This window comes from Aethalodelphis obliquidens, unplaced genomic scaffold (assembly GCF_003676395.1).
Source record: "Aethalodelphis obliquidens isolate GAN/ISIS:26980383/991018 unplaced genomic scaffold, ASM367639v1 scaffold18, whole genome shotgun sequence".
Classification (NCBI taxonomy): Eukaryota; Metazoa; Chordata; class Mammalia; order Artiodactyla; family Delphinidae; genus Aethalodelphis; species Aethalodelphis obliquidens.
Window position 1 is genome coordinate 12955498 of NW_020837962.1, and position 18393 is coordinate 12973890.

The window sequence follows — 18393 nt, forward strand, 5'->3', positions numbered from 1 at the left end:
CAGGTAGCCCAAGCAACACAGTGCACGCCCAGTCACAGGGCACCCAAGGGGCCAGGCAGGGGGGTGGAGTGAGGCCAGCATTGCCAGCCATCTGCCCTGAGGAGGATGCTGGCACCCTTGGCTCTAAGCTCTCCAACCCCCATAAATCCATAATAAAAATAATCCCTACTTTTCCTAACATGGCCCAGTTCATGAAGTGCCTCCTGATCCGTCATCACACTGATGTGCCAGAGGGGCCGGGGAGGCGCAGCTGACCTTGTTTTATGCGGTCACAACAGGGAGGGCCCAGGAGCCCAAGGCAGGCAGGGAACACCCCCTACCCTGTCCTGCCTTCTGAGTGGGCGCAGAGTCAGCCAGGGGAGGCTGCAGGAGCACCTGCCGAGGGTCTGGCCCCGGCTGCCCTGAGGAGCTGTGGGGTCTGGCCTCTGAAGGGATTGGTTGGTGAGCTGGGCCCTGCCACCCACTATAGCTGCCCAGTCTGCCTGCCTCTGGCCTGGGAATGCAGGGCAGGGGCCAGAGCAGGAAGCAACTCCACCCAGGCCCAGGTGGCCTGGCCAGAACAGGCTCACACTGTGGTGGGTCAGCTCTGGGCCTATCAGTGGACACTGCTGAAGCCCCAGGGGGATGTAGCATCTTGACCCCATCCTTGCTATTCCCACCTGGCCTGGTGACTCCAGCCCATGAGAGGCAGCAGCGGCTGAGATACAACCTAACAGCTGATGGTCTTTGGTGCTGCACAACGTGACAGCCCAGCCCATCCAGCCCAGTGGGAGGACACGTCACCCAGGGCCAGGGCTGACCCCACACTGCTCCCGGATGCATCTGCCACCCCCAGCTGGTGCCCCAGCAATGGAGTGCCCTGCCTGGGGCTGGCAGAGTGTGCCTGATGAAGCCAGATTCCCAGGGGCAACCCAGCCCTGAGGAAGGAGGGCAGAGAGTGGGGGCGGTGCTAGGGCCTGGCCCAGGTGGCAGGAGTGGGCGGGGCACCTGCCTGGGCTCTGCCCGCCTGTGTGCCCGGCTCACTCGTCCATCACTTCGCCCTCGCCATCACTTGGCCCTTGTCATCTTTGCCCTAGCGGTCACCGTCCAAGGTAGGTCTGGTGAACTGGCTCCTTGCGCTGAGCAGGAAACCGAGGCCTGGGGCTCTGGGGCTTGCCCAGGTCCCATTGGGCTGACCTGGACCACCCTAACCCCCGAGGCACCCTTGCCTGTCCGTCTGCGGGCGAGGGCAGCCGCCCTGCGTGTCGCAACGGGCCGGCCTGACCGGTGGAGAGGACCCCTCCGTCCGCGGGCTGGCTGCGTGGGGAGCCGCGTCCGTGCGCCGTGCGCGCCGCCCGCGCCGCCCGCAGTGCCCGCCGAGCCAGCGCCGTGCGCCGAAGCCGGGGGCGCGCAGGGCGGGCGGCGGCGGCTGCGGCTGCGGCGGCTGCGCGCAGGTAAGGCTGGCGGAGACGGGGGAGGGGGCTGCGGACCGGGCTGCCACCGCCCCCAGCCTGGGAAGCCCCCGCCCACGTGACTCTCTGAGAACCTGAGCCGCCGGGTGGGGTGCTGGAACTCGGGGTCTCTAGGAGGGAGCCCCTGCTCGCCCCCCTGGCTGCCCCTGAAAAGTCCCCCTACTCCCCCGGCTCTCACCCTCACTCCTGGCTGACCCTCCCAGGAGCTCCCTCCACGGCCTGAGGCAGGCGAGGTCACACTCCTGGCAGGACCTGCCCACACTTCCCAGGTCAAGGAAGTCGGTTCTCTGGCTCCCAGCCTCAGTGATGAGGGCAGGGGATGGAGGACAGCAAGGGGCTCCCTGGACCCCTTGAGTGGGCTGCAGCAAGGGAGACAGGAGAGACCTGCCCTCACTTGGCCGCAGCTGGCCGGGTTTCCTGAGAGGTCTGAACCTGTGGCTGTGACGGGCGGGCCCACCCTCAGAGACGGGGCCAGGGGCTTGTAGGCAGGTCAGAGAAGACACTGGGCAGTGGGAGGCTGCAGGGGTTCCAAGTCTTGGACCAGCTGCTCAGCCTGGGACCCCAAAATCCCCAGCACTTGCCCCCAGCCCCCTGGCCAGAGATGCAAATAGCAGCCTCACTCTCCTGGCCCCTGGATTAACCTGCCCTCGGGGTGGGCTTTGCCCATGCAAAGCAGGGGGAGGCACGTGTGGGTGTGGGTATGGGTGTGTGTGTCAGGGTCCCACCCCTGACACGATAGGTTTCTGCTACCGGGAGTGGAAAGTGGGTCTTGCAGGTGGAGGGTCAGGGGACCTGTCCTGTTCTGCTATCCCCCAGCACCGGGACATTACCCCACCTTCTCCAACCCACAGGCCCAGCCTTGGTGAGGCTTTGCTGGTGGGTAGGGGTGGAAAGTTTTCTCTGCAGTTAATTAGCCCCATGGGAGGTGGGGGGCAGGCACACAGGGCCTCATTAGTGGGGCCTCAGCTCCAGCCCTGTACCCTGGTGAGTGGCATGGGCTGTGGGGGCCTCCCTAGGCAGTGAGCTGGTGTCAGTGTGATAGGGTGGGGGCTCCCTCCCTCCTTTTGTTGGGGGGGTGGGAGGGGGCTCACCAGTGGGGATGGAGCATCTGGAGGGTGATCGTAGGCTGGCAGCCCCCTGGCTCTGTTGATTCCTCCCATACCTTCTAGCCCCAGGCTGGCCACTTCCGAAGCCCCGGATGCCATGGAGGAGTGGGACGTGCCCCAGATGAAGAAAGAGGTGGAGAGCCTCAAGTACCAGCTGGCCTTCAAGAGGGAGATGTCATCCAAGACTATCCCTGAGTGAGTCCCCAGGACCCCATGGAGCCCCAGCCACACCCCACCCAAGGCCAGCCATGATCTGCATCTCGTTTCCCTGCTCTGTGCTCATTTGTATGAGCCAAAACCACACCCCCACACACTGCCATCAGGCAGCACTTGAGGGAGGGCAGGTGCCCTCGTGCTCACCCTCCCCTCCCCACCCACAGGCTCCTCAAGTGGATTGAGGATGGGATCCCCAAGGACCCCTTCCTGAACCCCGACCTGATGAAGAACAACCCGTGGGTGGAGAAGGGCAAGTGTGCCATCCTGTGAGGCCCCCACACCCGACTCACGCCTCCCTGTGAAGAGAACGACTCTGTAAAAGTGTGACTTTTATAAAGAGTTTTCAAGCATGTACATGCTTTTGTACATTTTCTAGGAGAGAGAAAGCAACACCCAGGCACCCAGTGTGTATCTGGGGACATCTGGTGTGCCTCCAGGGTGGCCGGTGTGGATCCAGGGTGTCTGGCACAACCCCAGAGTGTCCGGCATGGACAGGGGGGTCTGGCATGGCCCCCACAGTGTCCAGCATAGATCCTGGGGACGTCAAGTGTGGGTCAGAGTATCTAGCACAGCGAAGGTGGCAGCATGGATCCTGGGGGCTTGGTGTGGCCCAGGCTACAGCAGGTCCCTGATGTACAGGCTGCGCCGCACGGCGTTGGAGACGCCCTCCTTGAAGCGGAACCAGACGTCGCTCCTGCCCACCGCGGTGCCCATGCGCTGCTCGGCCGTGTCAGTCTCAGGGGCTGCGTGCTCTGCAGGGGCCACACAGTCGTTCCTCCACCCGACCCTGACCCCAGTCCCTCAACCACCCCCACCTCCCCACACACCTGTGCTCGGGGCTGCCGCTCTCTTGACAACCACACGACCGAAGAAGTCCCTCTCGGGCTAAAGGAGATAGGCCGGTCAGGTTCACGGGGGCTGACCCACAGCGGACAGTCCCCTACCTGGTGGGAGGGCCCAGAGGCCATCTCCCAGGGAGGAGGGATCTCATGGCACCTCTGGGCAATGGCCCCCTACCCTCACCCCAGCGCGGACCCTCTCTGCAAGTGTTCCCTCCACCCTTCACCACCCTCACAGTCGCCTGCTCCCTGCCAAGGTCAGGTCCAGGGTGGGAGGTGCCAGCATCCTGCCCAGATGAGAAACTGAAGCCAGGTGGAACCATCATGCTGAACAGCAGGGAGCTGGACCTCCAGGACTTAGAACCATAGGACTCCAAGGTTGCCCACCCAGGCCCACGTGGCCCCACCCTCTGGCCACCTAGCCCCGCCCCCCCATTAGGGTTAGGGTTACCACACCTGCTCCTCCAGGGCAGCTCTCTTCAGGATGCACTCCAGCCGCTGCTCGTGGCTGCATGGGGCAGATGGCTGCGCCCCTTTCTCCCCAGTGCCCCCCAGGGGACCCCCGTCCACCTACAGGAAGTCACGTACAGTGAGCGCTGACTGGGCAGGATCATACCAGGGACGGTGTCCACTCTGAGGGCCCTGCTCTGCTCAGAGCCTGGGGTGGGCTCACCTGGGGGCCGACCCTAGCCCGGGCCAAGGCCTCCACCCGCCGCATCTTCTCCACTTCAATCTCACGGGCAATGAGCTGCTTGGCCTGGTAGGTGAGGGGCTTGCGGGTGGGCAGCTCGGGAAAGCGGCAGACATCCTCCACGTTCCTGCTCTCGGGGTGAGCAGGGCAGGGCAGGACACCAGGGCACTCAGTCAGCAGAGACGGGGCAGGAGCTACTCACTAGCACCGACCCCAACTGCCGGAATGCAACAATGCAGGACCGGGTCCAGTCCTGTCCCTGCCGCATCCAGCTCTGTGGCAGCAGGGGTGTTATCCACTCTGAGCCTCTGTTTCCCCAGCTGTATGTGGGCTTGAAGAGGGCTGCAAGGGAGGAACTGACACAACGTGGCATGGCCTGGATTCAGGCCTGGGGCTGGGTGCTTGGGAACCAGCATCATTACTGCCTCAAGGATCTGCATCTGGACACCACTGCTGCCGGTCCTCCATCCCCACGACCCTCTCAGGACAGAGAAACAGGGCCCTGGGGAGCTCAAGGGCCCTCTGGGGGTAGCTCCTGGGGGCACTGAGAGGCTCTGCAGTTAACCTCAGGTCCCAGGGCTATGCCCACCCCCCAGTCACATCTGGGCAAGGAATGAGCTAGGACTGACTCTCCCACCCTCCAATGGGGAAACAGACTCACACCTCCAAAGCCATGCATTTAGACTCACGCCGAGCAATCACCATGGCACTTGGAGCCCAGCCCCCCAGCCTCCTGCCCCCAGGCACCCCCACCCCAGGTGCTGCACAGACTCACGGCTCCAGCCTGTAGACATACTGCCCGTCGGGCGTGCGCTCCTGGCAGTAGGTGAGGCTATAGGCGAGCATGGTGCCCACGAGGCTGGCCAGCTGCTGTTTCTCTCGGGCGCTGTACAGCTGTGTGCTCACCTGTGGGATGGTGGGCAGCAGGCAGGGGTGCTAAGCGTGGCCAGGGGCCTGCCCCTACCAGGAGCCACAGCCCTTCCAGGCAAGGCACTCACAGGGCGCAGCTTGGGTGCGAGGATGTCCAGGAGCAGGCAGAGGGTGTCCAGGATGAGCGCCTGTGGTGCAGCCCGGCTGCGGGTGGCTGGCGTGATGCCCGACACCAGCGTCTGCATCAGGTTGTGTGTCCGGCTCATCCGATTCTGGGCCTGGGGTGGAGGGCGGACGAGGACCAAGTCACCCAGGGCCCCGGTGTTAGACCCTGGGTATGGGCAGGGCGTGGGGCGCACCTCCTGCTGGCTGGTGGGAAAGGTGATCCTCGGCACATGGCTGGAGGCAAAAAGCAGGTGGAACGCCGGGGGCAGGAAGGGCAGGTAGCGCAGCAGCTGGAAGCTCTGGCCGTGGTGGGCGGCCCGGCTCAGCAGGTCGTCGAAGGCCAGCCAGTCAAGTGCTATGCACACGGCTGCCAAGCTGGAGTCCCGCAGCCTCAGCCGCAAGAAGTTGTCGAAAAGGCCCTGCAGGCAGGTGGACGGGCCAGTTCCCTGAGCCCCTCCAGCCTCACGCCCCCCCAGCCCACAGCACAAGCACCACACAGTGGGACCCTTCCCCTCCCACCTGCCTGCAAGGCCCAGGGTCTCAGGCACAGCTGCAGACACCAGCAAGTAGCCACAGTAGCCCTGGGGATGGGGGTGGCCAGGAAGGCCCACCCTGCCACCCCAACTCTAGTTTGACCAAGACCCTGAGACATGTGAGAAAGAAGCCCCCAACCCCTCCCTAAAGGAAGTTCTGTTCACCAGAATCAAGGACACAGAGCCCCCACTCTTGTTCCATGTGGGAATCCCTCCCCTCCAGCCACCACACTGCCCTCCACACAGTGGATTTCCAGATTTGCAAGGATCCCCAGCTGCTAATCCAAAGCTGCTTAGCCAGGGAGGCAACTTACACCAGGCTTCCCAGGGGATGGGGGGCATCCACCACCTGCTCTCCACCCCACGTGCACCCACGTCCCTGTTCCCACAGCTCACATCCAGAATCCAGCCCCTTCCAGCTACTGCCGGGGCCCTTCAGATAGTTCCCCAAGAGCAGCCAGAGTGACCCCATCATACGACCCCACGCTGGCCATCCCCCTCCTGCCAGGGTCAGTCCTTCCTCCCAGCCTGTCCCTGCTCCCACCCCTTCTCAGAAGCCTCCCGATGCCCCGTGTCCACTCCCCGCCCTCCCACCCGCCTGTTTCTCCTCGGGCTCAGCACCATCTGAAGCGTGTCCCACTCACTGTCTGGGGATGAGAAACACTGCCAGATGCTGGCCTCTTGCCCCTCAGCCCCCCGCAAAGGTTTGAGGTAGAGCATGGTTACCTGGACCACCTTTTCGTGCTCACCCGCAGAAGCGGCCACATGCAAGATGTGGTAGAACCGCTGAGAGGCCGCGGTCAGGGGCACCTTGGTAGCGAGGGGCCCTGAACCCACGTGCCCATCACCGAGCAGGAGTGTGTGGGAGGGCAGGGTCGGGTCCTGACCCATGCGGTGCCTGCAGAGAGGGCCCTGAGGCTGGAGTGGAGCCCCCGCCCCATCACCCTGGACCCAGCCCTGCCCACCCTTTCCCTCCCGGCGGCACCAGCTTGTATACGTTTACAATACCCTGAGATCCCCGAGAAGGGACAGTGAGGGAGGCCGAGGCAGAGCCAAGCAGCCCCCAGGGCCGTGCAGCCTCACACCCCGTCAGCAAAGGCAGAGCTGGCTGGCATCCCAGACTGGGGCTGGCCTACCTACCTCCGGGCCTGGGGCAGCTGGAAGACCTCCTGCCACACGGAGAAGAGGCCCTTGCGCTGGTCCTTGAGGCCAATGCGTGTGGTCTGCACAGCCTGAACGCTCAGCTCCCGCTGGCCCCGCCCATGCAGGAACTGGACATGGGGTGGGGGGTGGGGCGGTGAGAGTGGCTGACCCCCCACCCGTGTAGAAACTAGACACGGCGGTGGTGCGGGGATGGGGGAGTGCCGGCTGCTGGCTGCCCCTGCCCCACCCCCGCCACGGCCACCTGCCCACCTGTAGGGCATTGATGCAGGCGCGGATGTCGTTGTCTGTCTTCTCGCAGAGGGCCGCCAGCGCGCCAGGGTCAGGCCGCATGCCCCGCCGCAGGGAGATCTGCAGGGAAGTGAGAGGGTGAGTGTCCCCCCGACCCCCACCCTAAAGCCACCTCCTCCCTAGAAACAGGGGTCAGCTCCTATCCTATGGGGAGCAAAGGCCGAAAATCCCTGAGGAAGGACCTCGGTCACTGCTTGGAACCACCCACCACCAGAGACCAAACTGTCCCAGCACCTCCACCCCATATCCTGGGACCAGCTGGGAGGCTGGGGGCCTGACGGCAGAGGGAGGGCAGCCCTCACGGACCTCCTGGAGCCGCTGTGTGAGCCTGGAGGGCAGCGTGGGCGGGAAGTGGAGCAGGAGTGCCTGCTGCTTCAGCTGCCGAAGGGAGGGCACGAACCTGTGGGATGAGCGGTTTGCACAGCGAGCCCACCTGGCCAGGGCCGCCAGCGTGCGTGCCACAGCCCAGCAGGCGTGGGGCACGCCCACCCAGCGGAGACCCCGTCCCGCCCCGCCCCACTCACTGGTCATTGCAGATGCAGATGATGGGCCTCATCAGGATCCCCCCTTCCGCCCGGCGCCGCCGCCCCCCGCCCGTGGGCACAGCGGGGCCCCCTGGCTCTGCCTCCTGTCGGCCCTGGCGATCCAAGACGCTCAGGAGAACATTGATGGCAGCCTGAGGGGACATGCAGACGGAGGTGAGTCACAGCCCCCACTGCCTGCCCACCCGGCCGCAGCACACCCAGGAGGCCCACCGTGGGGGCCCCGTCGATCTCATCGATAACCAGGCAGTTGGGCCTCCCACCAGTGCCCAACACCGACTCCATCTGCGTGGCTGCCTCGATGCGCGTTCGGAAGGCCTCAGGGCTGCGGTCATCACTGGAACCAAGAGGCCAGGGAGGGGCTGTCAGGGCAGCCATGGCCTCAGCCAGTGCAGCAGCCATGGCCTCAGCCAGGGCAGCAGCCAGTGTCCCCAGCAGGACAATTTCCCAGGGCAGAGCCACCACGTGTACAGCTCACGGATACTACACAATGCCACCCCATGACACTGTGGCCAAATCCCAGTGAGCCCTGAGGATGGACAATTCCACAGTCCACCACCCCCAGGCTTTCAGGGTTGTATCCCAGGCTCGACCAGACATACCAGGACAAAAGGAGACCTGGCCCTCCCCCAACTCACCTCGCGTTCATTTCCACCACAGAGTACCCAGCATGCCGCGCAATCACATGGGCCAGGGTGGTCTTGCCCAGCCCTGGGGGCCCACACAGCAGCGCCACCTGCAGCCGAGGCAGGAGAAAACGTGCTGTAACCCACACCACCTCACGGACTCTGGGAGACCCTGACCCAACCGCCAGAGACTGAAAATCCTATCCCGTGAAGCTCAGTGCTAAGAGATGTTCTCCTGCCCTGCCCCAGTCACCAAAGGAAAACAAGCCCCTGCCTGCTGGTCGTGCAGAGCGAGAATAAAGCCTTGCCTGAAGTGAGTTACGTTTGTACCTGACAAGGACACGGCTGTTACTGACGTGACTAACAGCCAGAACCCACCCACAGTCCAGCATAATCACTGTGGGGAGGTGCAGGGCCCTGCAAGGAGTGCTAGTCTTATCTAAGTCATTAGAAGAAAGGACTCAATTCCCAGCTCACGTTGCTGACACTCCTCACCTAGACCCTGACATCGTTCCACCTACACCCTCGGGGGCAGTAAATGTGCCTCATGGCCCCCAGAGGCTGCAATGGTGCCAGCCATCCAGAGAACAGCCCACAGCCAGGTGGGCTCACCTTCTGCCGGGGCCGCCCGCTTGGATCCAGCTCAGCCTCCAGCATCTCCTCTAGCACCTGTCCGTGGCTTTTCCACTTGCTGGAGGCTGTGGCCTCCTTGCCACCACGGGCCGGTTCCACACTGGGTCTGGGCTTCCGGGTGGGCCGCTCTCGGCCAAACACCACCAAGTCCCACAGCTTCAGCCACTTGAGGAGGCAGCGGTTGGTGAACTGCAAGAAGAGAGGCCCAGCCTGGGGGGGCGGCCACCAGCACCAAGGACTCCTAGTGCCTGCCCCTCATGTCACCCTACTGTCATGAGCCCAAAGACACACACAGTGATGCTGAGGCTGAATGACAAGTGATGACCGGTGAAAGGCTCTGTACTGGCCTCAGTTTCCCCACCTACAATTCAACGAGGCTGGTCAAATTCCTTCTCCAAATCCTGACCCCTCTGTGGGCTGGCAAAATGAAGACCTGCTAGGCCCTAAGTACTTTTCTCTCGGCAACAAAGAAGCCAGTCACACTTCACTTAAGCAAAAACAGGACCTCACGTCGTCACTGAGCAGCTCCGTATAGCGTTGGGGTGCGAACTCATCCACCCAGAGGCAATGCTGGGAAGCATCTTGGCTGTCAGCGGGCTCCTCCTCAGAGGCCCCCGAGGGCTGGGGCCCCTCCTCCACCTCCTCTGACCTAAGACTGAAGAGCATTGTGCCCTGAGCCACTGGGCCTTAACCCCATGCAGGGATCACGCCCCCCAGAATACATGCTGGTGGTCAGCAATCCAAGGACCGGTGAGGACCTCAGAGGTGGAGGGGCCCACTGTGTCACCTGCACAGTGTGTCCGAGAGCCGCTGGGCCTCTTCCAGCAGTCGCTGCCGCCGCTGTGCAGACAATGGGGTTGGAATCAGGATGGCTCAGCCAGCCATTCACCCCTGAGCTACCTCTCCCTTCCCAGCAAACCCCAGCAGACCCTACCTCGCTGTCGATCTTCTCCTTCAGGGAGGCAAAGGACACACCCAGCAGATCCAGCTGGCCACGGCCACGCCACCGGATGTCAAGAAGAGGGCTCTGCAGGGAAGGGAGAGCATCAGTCACCCTCCTCTAGGTTATGGGATTTCTACAACCCCCCTCCCAACAGTGCTCAGGGACCTAGATGGCATTTCCTAGCATCAACGGGCCACAAGGAGCCCCTTCTCACCAGGGACCCCAAGGGATCATTGGAATGGCAGCAGATCTAAGGTGGAGGAGAAGAGAAAAGAAGAAAACAAGTAAAAAGAAGAAGAAGAAGAAAAAAGAAGAGAAAGAGAAGGAAAGTGAAGGAGAAAGATGGCTCTCCCGAGTGGAAGACTAGAGGCCAGATGGACCTCTAGAGGGGTTCCCAGGGTCAGGGTAGGGGATGTGATGTCCAGGCCCCCGCTCGTGTCTGCACAGCACCCACCTGGACCCCAGTGCCCACTGGGTCAGCCTGAAGCACTAGAAAGGCCCGGTTGCCGTCAGTGGAGGTCACGTTGATGTAGTCCTCCAAGACAGGGGGCCGCCTCAGGACAGGATTGCGGGCGGCTGGCGAGGCCTTAGTGAGACCCACATCAGCCCCAGTGTCCAAGGGCCTGGGAAGGGACCATGACCATCTTGGGGATTCCTGGGGAAGGGACTTGGATCCACTGCTGGCTACCCAGCCCTCCCACAGACCCCCAATCCCCAGCCCTCACGACCTTGTCGAAGAAACCAGATCCTTCCAAGATACTGAGATACCTGTACCCCAAGCTACACACCCCTTGCCCCATAGTTCAGCAGGGACCTCAGGACTCGGTGGGGGGGTGATGTCCTGAGTCGGGGAGTCAGGAGGCAGCGGCTCTTCCATCTCATCGGACCTGAAGTTCAGTCTCCTGGCAGCCTCCAGCCTGGACCGTTTGACTTTGGGGGCTGGGGAGACACATGGAAGGAACAGAGGTCCTTCTCCAGCCTCGAACCCCACCCCTATGCTCTGGGCCCCCGGAAAACATACTAGGGGGCAGGGGTCTGTCCCCGTGGATGTCAGCGGCCAGCTGCCTCTTCCTGGCACCGCCCTTGCTGTTCCTTGGAGGTCCGCCTGGAGAGCAGTGAGTGGCAGCGTTCCCTCCAGCAATGGTCTCCTCGAACGTCAGGCGGGGCCGGCCCACAGTGGGCCAGGGGTCCCTGGAAGGTGACGTGGCGGTTGTCCCTGCGGAGAGAAAACTCACAGCAGTCATGCAGAGCATTTCGTCTGCACACAGTCACAGCCCCCGAGGTCGGCGGCGCTGCAGGGCCCTGCTCTCTCTCAGGTTGTTGCTGCCTCCCGGCCTTCGCGCCTCCCCTCCGAGCAGCCCTCCTGGAATCCCCGGGTGGGCCAGACCCCTGTCGAGCTACGGGGGACGAGGCCACGGCAGTGCCCACGCCTACCTTCCAGCTCGGCCAGCACCTCGAGCTCGGCCGCGAACTGGCTGTGGAAGTCATCCTCGACGCCGTACAGCTCCTGCTCGTAGTCCTCCATGGCCGCCCGCCGCCGGCTGCGAACCTCCCGCGCCCAGCGCGCAGCTCCTGCCCAAAGCGACCCGGCGCCGCCAATCAACGGCCGGCGTATCCGGACGCTCGCCATTGGTCAGCGGGAGGGGCGGGGCGTGGGCGGGGCTGCGCGCGCAGGCCGGGCGGGGCTGAGTCCGTACGTTGGAGCTGGAGCGGCGGGATCCGGGCGCTCTCCATTGGTCAGCACGGCCGCCCGTCTGCGCCGTGGGCGGGACGTGGGCGGGACGTGGGCGGGACTGAGCGCCCAGGCTGGGCCCGGCGAGGCGCACCTCTGTGGTCCAAGTGACTGCTCCGGGGCTGCTGGGCCACGAGGCAGGGAGACGCGAGGGCAGGAGCCAGGGCCGGGCAGCAGCATCGGGGGCCCAGACGGCGCAGCTCAGCTGCAGGTCGATCTCGGAATGGGCAGGGGCGCGGGAAGTGTTCGCAGTGGAGTCCGCCGGGCACCTCTCCGCCTGTGCCCATCAGACGCGGGAGGCGAGGGTTCCTCGGAGGGGAGGCAGGGCAGGGGACGTCTACGTGGGAGAGGGAGAGCCCCATGCCCTGCCCTGCACCCCACCCCACTCAGGAAAAGGCTCCTATCGCGCGTCCGTGGCCCGTCCGGGAAGGGTCCGTGGGAGCAGGCTGGAGGGCAAGACTGCTTCTCCCCAGGCCCGGGTCTGGCAGGACTAACCCACAGCCAGAGCCTAGGGCAACACTAGCTCCCCTGATATTGGCCAGACCCCTGCTACTTGACACCCTGCTACTTGACTCAGAGGTGGGAGTGCAGGCACACAGTAGGTCTGCAAGCTTGCCTGACACAGCCTCGGTGGCTTCAGACCCAGGGCCCTGGGGAGCAGGGGTGTCCACGCCAGGTGGGCAGGACCCTGATGTGGGCTGGGCACCCCATGACCCCGCTCCATGCACTTGCCCTGCACTGCAGCCACCATGGAGCCAGGCAGCGTGGAGAACCTGTGTGTCGTGTACCGGAGCCGTGACTTCCTGGTGGTGAACAAGCACTGGGATGTGCGCATCGACAGCAAGTCCTGGTGGGAGACGCTGACCCTCCAGAAGCAGCTGCGGCACCGCTTCCCAGAGCTGGCCGACCCTGACACCTGCTACGGGTTCAGGTACCCACAGCAGCCTCCGTCGGTGGGAAGCGGCCCACAGCCCAGCCACCACTGATCCTCTGCCCCATGCCAGGTTCTGCCACCAACTGGACTTCTCCACCAGCGGGGCACTCTGTGTGGCCCTGAACAAGGCAGCCGCAGGCAGTGCCTACAGGTGCTTCAAGGACCGGAGAGTCACCAAGGCTTATCTGGCTCTGGTAAGGCCCAGCTGGTCCTTGGAGCACGAGACTCCAACACTCAATCCACTTTGATAGCCTCTGGCTGTCAGATGGGTTTCCCAGCAGTGGTGGGTGACCCCGTGAGCAGCGTGTGACCCCCTTCCTGGCAGGTGCGGGGGCACGTCCAGGAGAGCCGAATGACCATCAGCTATGCTATTGGCAAGAACAGCACAGAAGGCCGGACCCACACCATGTGCATTGAAGGCACACAGGGTACGGAGGGCAGGGGGTGGGGGCCAGGGGCACGGTCGTCCAGTGGGGACCCTGGGTAGGCTGGGGCAACCCGGGCAGGCGACCTGGGATTGGGGTGGACTCAGCCATGGAGCTGGCCCAGCCAACTCTCTGGGCTTTCCTTGCTCCCTTCAGGCTGTGAGAACCCAAAACCAAGCCTCACTGAGCTGGTGGTCCTGGAACACGGACTGTATGCAGGTGATCCTGTCTCCAAAGTGCTGTTGCAGCCTCTCACGGGTGTGTCCAGGGCGCGTGTGCCCAGGTCTCCTTGCTATCTGCTGATGGTGTCCTGCCTTGGGCATCTCCTGGCACAGGGCACCAAAGTGTCCCCATCACACAGGAAAGGAACCTGCCCAGGGTCTCCCAGCATTGCTGGCCAGGCTGACTCCTCCCCCACACTCAGCCTCACAGCCTGCAGCCTCTTGCCCTGTACGAGGTCGCTCTGGCCTGGGTTCTCTAGTTGATCGAGCATCGCCCTGGCCTCACCAGAGGCAACCCCAGAAGTCGCTTCTGTTCTGAGTTCTGACGTCTTTGTGGCATGAAACAGGGAGGTCTGCTGCCCCCAGGGGTTGTGTGAGGCTTCAAGGACGGTGCTGGGCATGATGTGAATGGGTAGGGGGTGGGCATGGGGTGGCGCCCCCACCTGACTGGCCCCCTCTCCTCCCCAAAGGACGGACGCACCAGCTGCGCGTGCACTGCAGCGCCCTGGGCCACCCCATCGTGGGGGACCAGACCTATGGCCAGGCCTCGAACCAGGAGGACCAGCCCTTCCGCATGATGCTCCACGCCTTCTACCTGCGCATCCCCACATGCACCGAGTGCGTGGAGGCCTGCACGCCCGACCCCTTCGTGCCCACCCTCGATGCCTGCTGGAGCCCCCACACCCTGGTGCAGCCACTGGACGAGCTCGTCCAGGTCCTGCGGGCTGCCCCAGACCCTGACCCCACAGAAGGGGGCCCCAGGCCCTGCAGCCCCTCCACGCCCCTGCCCGGGCCGGGCCGGCCCCCACCGCCCCCTGCCAAGCTCCCTGAGACAGAAGCACAGCGGGCCTCCTGCCTGAAGTGGCTGTCGGAGTGGACGCTGGAGCCGGACAACTGAGAGCATCGTGCTGGGGTGGGGATGGCAGGCTGGGACTCCAACGGTTGGGGGCTGCAGGTCAGAGTCCTGGACACATCCCTGCAATGGCCAGGCCTGGCCAGCAGGGGGAGCCAGGCAGCTGCAATTCCAGAGGATTAAGCTCTTGGGCTGTGGGACCCACATGGGCCTCCCTCCCAACACCCCAACCCCCACAAACTGCCCCAGAGCACCTCCCTGGTTCTAGAGCCTCAACCCCAGGAACTTATTTGTAGACTTGATCGGGGTCACTCTGGAAGAGGCAGAGCCAGGACCTGGGCCACCCTCAAGGTGGGCTCCTCCTGGGCCCCCAGCCAACACCCCAGAGCACCGTGCTCCACGCTGCTTTGCTTGGACCCTCTGTGGCCATCACCCCAGCCTGGCTGGGTTCTCCATCTGCAGACCTCAACCCTCCTTGCTAGGCCCGTCTGACCTTGTGCCTTTGCTTCTGCTAGACTCTGCCCCCTCCACCTGCATCCTGAGCGTCTCACATGGAGGTGGGTGTGGGCCACACTCCTCAGCCCCCACCTCACGTGCCATCCCTCCAGGCCTGCCCTGAGCGCTGCTCCATGGGGTCTTCCGGGCCCCTAATTGCGGCTGCTGCCTCCGTCACCTGCCTGGCAATTTCCAGGCAGGACCTCAGCCTGAGAGCAAGGGCAGCCCACCAGCCCCCCCCCTCCATCCCCACAACACGGCCACGCCTCCCCAGCCATAGCTGAGCTCTGAGAACTGGGAATAAACGCTCAATGACTGACCCTGCAAGTGACCATGAATGTGCCTGATGTGGGGATTTCAGGGGGCTCACACCCCCACCCCATCCCTTCACTGGACAGACCTTTGCCCTAGACCCCAACAGGAGCCAGGACGGACCTTATAATCCTAGCTGCTGACCTGCCCACCCCCCATTCAGTGAACACCCTGCAGCCCTGGTGTGGGGGCTGGGCTCTGAGTAGGGGACAGAGCTGGGTCAGCTGCATCCCTGGAGGACCCCAAGACCCACAGCCAAAACCATCAGAGCATCCACCTGGTCCCACCAGTGTTCTCCGTAGAGCTGCTGCCCTCACAGTGCAAACCTTGGGGCCCTCCACCACCTCAGAATGCCACGGGAGGGCTGGCGCCTAGGCCTCCAGCCAGTTTGAGGTCACACACCATGTCCCTGTGCCCAACTAGGCTAGGCCCCTCCTCTTGGCCGGCCAAGGCAGACAGGCCCTATTGTGGGGCTCCTGGGCTCACCCCACCTGTAACCACAGCAAGCTCTCAGCCCGGGTGGAGCCAGAGGCAGCCCCCCACCCCACCCCCACCCCGCATGGGCCCTCTGCAGAGACCCAGGTCCCAGCCTCTGCTCCCCCGTCTCCTCATCTGTAACAGGATCGGAGGGACCCACGGGGCAGCAGCCCGGACAGATGGATGGCTACTGTGATGTGCCCAGCACAACCCTTTCTCGTCAGATGGGGGCGGGGTGGGAGAGCATCACCTTCCTGGCACTCCCAGCACCTCACCTCCTTGCTGAGGACTGCCCCACCTCTCCCCCCACCACCCTCCGCTCCACCTCCTTCCCACTACCTTCAACCTCTGCCCTCCTCTCCCCGCCACCATCTGCCCCCCCACACCCTAATGCCCTTCTCTGCCATCAACTCTTACCTGTTTCACCCCCTTCTCAGCATTTCACCACTGTCTCCTCCTTAGGTCCCTGCGGAGCATCAGCCCCTCACCCACAGCGTGGCCCGGCCCACAGACCCTGCTCAGTGAGTGTGTATAGAGAATGAAAGAATGGTCCCCAAAGGACTCAGGGCCGTGAGCCCACTTTGTGCAGGCTTCCCGCCTCTCCCCACGCCCCCTCCTCACGGCCCCACCCCCTACACCTCTGGGCGGTGCTCAGCCACTGTCATGCCTGCTGTTGCCACACGGGGTCACTGCTGACCCCGGCCTCTCATAGCCCTGTCCTCTTGAGACTGCGGTGACCTTTGGAAGTTCCATTTCCCATGGACACACCCAGCTGCTTCCCAACTGCTGGCACCTGCCAGAGGGTCTGGACCTACAGGGGCTGTGGCCAAGCCAGGACCACCCTGACAGCCCTTCCTTCCAGGGGCCCCCAGGGGCCCCTCCCCACCCAGCTCAGGCAGGGCTACCCCACAACACCCCAAAGGGTGGCCAGGTCTTCCTCTCTGTGCCCCAGCGACTGGCCACATGTTGGGGCCCTCCCTGGGGCACAGGTCCTGAACTCTGGAGGGCGTTTCTCATGCCAGGACAGAGAGAATCATTTTTCTTCAGCTGGCTGGCATCATTGCTGTCCCCCCGCTCAGGTCCCAGGAAGCTGCTGGTGAGGCCAGGGAGCCAAGGGTCACCCCCATCCCCACCCTTCTGTAGCCAGAAGTCTCGGCTGGGCCAGGAACCAGCCTCCAGGGCCCCCACCCCCGACCCCAGCCACAGGGACGGGAGCACACAGCCGACGCCACCACGTGGCCCTGGGGCTCCAGCCCCTGCTTACTGCCAAATGGCCTGAGGAGGTCAGCCAGGTTGGGGCCTTGGGACGACCCTGACTGATGGTCTGCAGGGTAGGACCAGTTGGCTGAGGAGGGGCCTAGGGGAGAGCGGAGGGCAGGCGTGACCCGCCGCAGAGCACTGACCTGGGCATGACAGCCTGGCTCAGGGCCCATGGGCTGAGCCTGCAGAGCAAGCGACAAGACAGACAGGAAGAGGGGTAGACTGGACAGACAGACAGGCAGCCACGGAGGGAGGGAAGGCAGGATGGAAGGGCAACAGGGGCCCATGGGTAGGAACTGCCCTGGGGATGTTCCATGTATATTTCCCCTCTCCCCACAGCCTGGCTCCTCCCCCTGAAGAGCCCTGTCAGCCCCTCTGAGAACCCCCAGGACCACAGATCCCGACCTTGCTCCCTACAGGTATGCTGCCTCTCCCGTTGGCCCCAGGACATGGGGTCCACCCAGTCCATCTGCCCCCCACAGCCTACTGTGGGGCAGCCCGTGAGCGGTCATGCTCCAGGGGGCACAATGCCGGCAGGTCAGGAGCACACCCAAGTGCCCAACCCTGCCCCTGCTCACTCTGTGTGGACAGGGACAAGCCGTCAGCCAGCGTGGGCCTCAGTCTCCTCGTGTGTACGGCAAGCATTGTGCCGTGCTGCTGGCGGGGGCCGGATTCCACGAGCAGTACAGGACAGAGCTGGGGATGGGTGTGACTCTCTACAGCCCAGCACTTGCTCTGTTGCTGTGGTCATTTGTCCACCCGGGGCCTTGGGCTTCCCTAGAGGCCAAACCCAAAAGGGGCAGCCAGCATCTGGCCTCCTGCACTCACTGGCCTATGGGGAGTGTCCTTCAGCCAGGCCTGGACCCTGAGGTGGGTGGAGACCCCACCACCAAGTGACATCCCACCCCCACAGACCCCTCAGCACCCAGAGCTCCAGCAAGCCCTCAGCCAAAACTGACTGCTCCAGAGCTGACCAGCCAGCCTCAGGGGGTCAGTGCTAGAGCCCAGGGTGAGCCTGCCCACCTCCAGCGGGACCTGCTCCCTGGACCCCGCCCCCCTCCAGACCCTGGGGGTCACTGTCCTCACTGCCACACACCCTGCCAGATGGAGCTGAGCTGGCCCTCCTGGTGGCCAAGGGGCCCTTGGAAGCCCATCCTGGGCCAGCTGGACGGGGAGTCACTGGACAGTTTTCAGGGGAGAGGGGCTGTCACCACAAGCTCTGGGTGCCCTCCAGCTCTAGATGCTGCAGCTGGACTCCCATGGGGCCTATCCAGGGGCCGGGGAGCGATCCTCAGCTGGTCCCTCCAGCTGCCGGTCCCCCAGGGTCAGCACCTCTGCTTGTCTGCGGGGCTGGCTCGATGGGCATGTGTGGCCCTTGATGCAGGTGGTAGTTGTTCAGCGGCTGAACCCATGTCATGGGGGCTCAAGGCCCCAGAGCCCTCTTGGCCCTGCCAAGCAGAGGCAGATGTGGTGAAAGCTGGGGCCAAGGGCCAGCCTGGGGCACCCAGCCCACCCCACCTCAGCTGGGGAAGAAGTGTCTGTGGGCATCTTCATTCCCAACCCTCCCGCAGCCACACCTCCTGCTCTGCCTTGGAGACCTGCCCTGTGGAGCCGTCC

At 64.1% G+C, this 18393-nt stretch overlaps 3 protein-coding genes across 6 annotated transcripts; 2 read left to right on the forward strand and 1 right to left on the reverse strand.

Moving 5' to 3' along the window:
* The first annotated feature begins 1207 nt into the window (after positions 1–1207).
* Positions 1208–3069, forward strand: GNG13 (G protein subunit gamma 13). The gene is made up of 2 exons (XM_027117958.1): positions 1208–2752; positions 2938–3069. Exons 1-2 carry the CDS (start codon positions 2655–2657, stop codon positions 3041–3043), a joined length of 204 nt encoding a protein of 67 aa, XP_026973759.1. The 5' UTR covers positions 1208–2654; the 3' UTR covers positions 3044–3069.
* A 17-nt stretch (positions 3070–3086) lies between these two features.
* CHTF18 (chromosome transmission fidelity factor 18) lies at positions 3087–12482 on the reverse strand. 3 transcript variants are annotated; one of them, XM_027117925.1, is made up of 23 exons: positions 11894–12482; positions 11502–11639; positions 11089–11283; positions 10856–11006; positions 10522–10690; positions 10059–10151; positions 9912–9964; positions 9635–9779; positions 9104–9313; positions 8504–8601; positions 8079–8202; positions 7848–7999; positions 7630–7723; positions 7285–7383; positions 7012–7142; positions 6598–6769; positions 5533–5757; positions 5302–5451; positions 5079–5209; positions 4286–4430; positions 4069–4182; positions 3601–3658; positions 3087–3525 (listed from the first exon to the last, which is right to left on the reverse strand). In XM_027117925.1, the coding sequence occupies exons 1-23, from the start codon at positions 12159–12161 to the stop codon at positions 3389–3391; spliced, it is 3252 nt and encodes a 1083-aa protein (XP_026973726.1). In that variant the 5' UTR covers positions 12162–12482; the 3' UTR covers positions 3087–3388. The 3 variants fall into 3 exon arrangements, with proteins under 3 accessions (XP_026973726.1, XP_026973725.1, XP_026973727.1); XM_027117924.1 differs by having other exon boundaries at positions 5302–5757; XM_027117926.1 differs by lacking the exon at positions 9104–9313 and having other exon boundaries at positions 5302–5757.
* On the forward strand, positions 11897–15091 carry RPUSD1 (RNA pseudouridine synthase domain containing 1). Of its 2 annotated transcripts, XM_027117956.1 has the most exons (6): positions 11897–12010; positions 12544–12730; positions 12804–12927; positions 13059–13161; positions 13315–13416; positions 13850–15091. In XM_027117956.1, exons 2-6 carry the CDS (start codon positions 12549–12551, stop codon positions 14275–14277), a joined length of 939 nt encoding a protein of 312 aa, XP_026973757.1. In that variant the 5' UTR covers positions 11897–12010; positions 12544–12548; the 3' UTR covers positions 14278–15091. The 2 variants fall into 2 exon arrangements, with proteins under 2 accessions (XP_026973757.1, XP_026973756.1); XM_027117955.1 differs by lacking the exon at positions 11897–12010 and having other exon boundaries at positions 12502–12730.
* Positions 15092–18393: the final 3302 nt, after the last annotated feature.

What these genes read in the sequence shown, in the direction of transcription:
- GNG13 (XM_027117958.1), top strand. Translation starts at nt 2,655, where the DNA reads ATGGAGGAGTGGGACGTGCCCCAGATGAAGAAAGAGGTGGAGAGCCTC. An exon ending in TCATCCAAGACTATCCCTGA is followed by an intron (nt 2,753 to 2,937) that starts GTGAGTCCCCAG and finishes CCCCACCCACAG; the next exon opens with GCTCCTCAAGTGGATTGAGG.
- CHTF18 (XM_027117924.1), bottom strand. Translation starts at nt 12,161, where the DNA reads ATGGGGCTCTCCCTCTCCCACGTAGACGTCCCCTGCCCTGCCTCCCCT. An exon ending in CAGTGGGCACTGGGGTCCAG is followed by an intron (nt 10,152 to 10,521) that starts GTGGGTGCTGTG and finishes CCTTCCCTGCAG; the next exon opens with AGCCCTCTTCTTGACATCCG. An exon ending in AGCACGAAAAGGTGGTCCAG is followed by an intron (nt 5,758 to 6,597) that starts GTAACCATGCTC and finishes ACCTGCCTGCAG; the next exon opens with GGCCTTTTCGACAACTTCTT.
- RPUSD1 (XM_027117955.1), top strand. Translation starts at nt 12,522, where the DNA reads ATGCACTTGCCCTGCACTGCAGCCACCATGGAGCCAGGCAGCGTGGAG. An exon ending in CCAAGGCTTATCTGGCTCTG is followed by an intron (nt 12,928 to 13,058) that starts GTAAGGCCCAGC and finishes CCTTCCTGGCAG; the next exon opens with GTGCGGGGGCACGTCCAGGA. An exon ending in GCTGTTGCAGCCTCTCACGG is followed by an intron (nt 13,417 to 13,849) that starts GTGTGTCCAGGG and finishes TCCTCCCCAAAG; the next exon opens with GACGGACGCACCAGCTGCGC.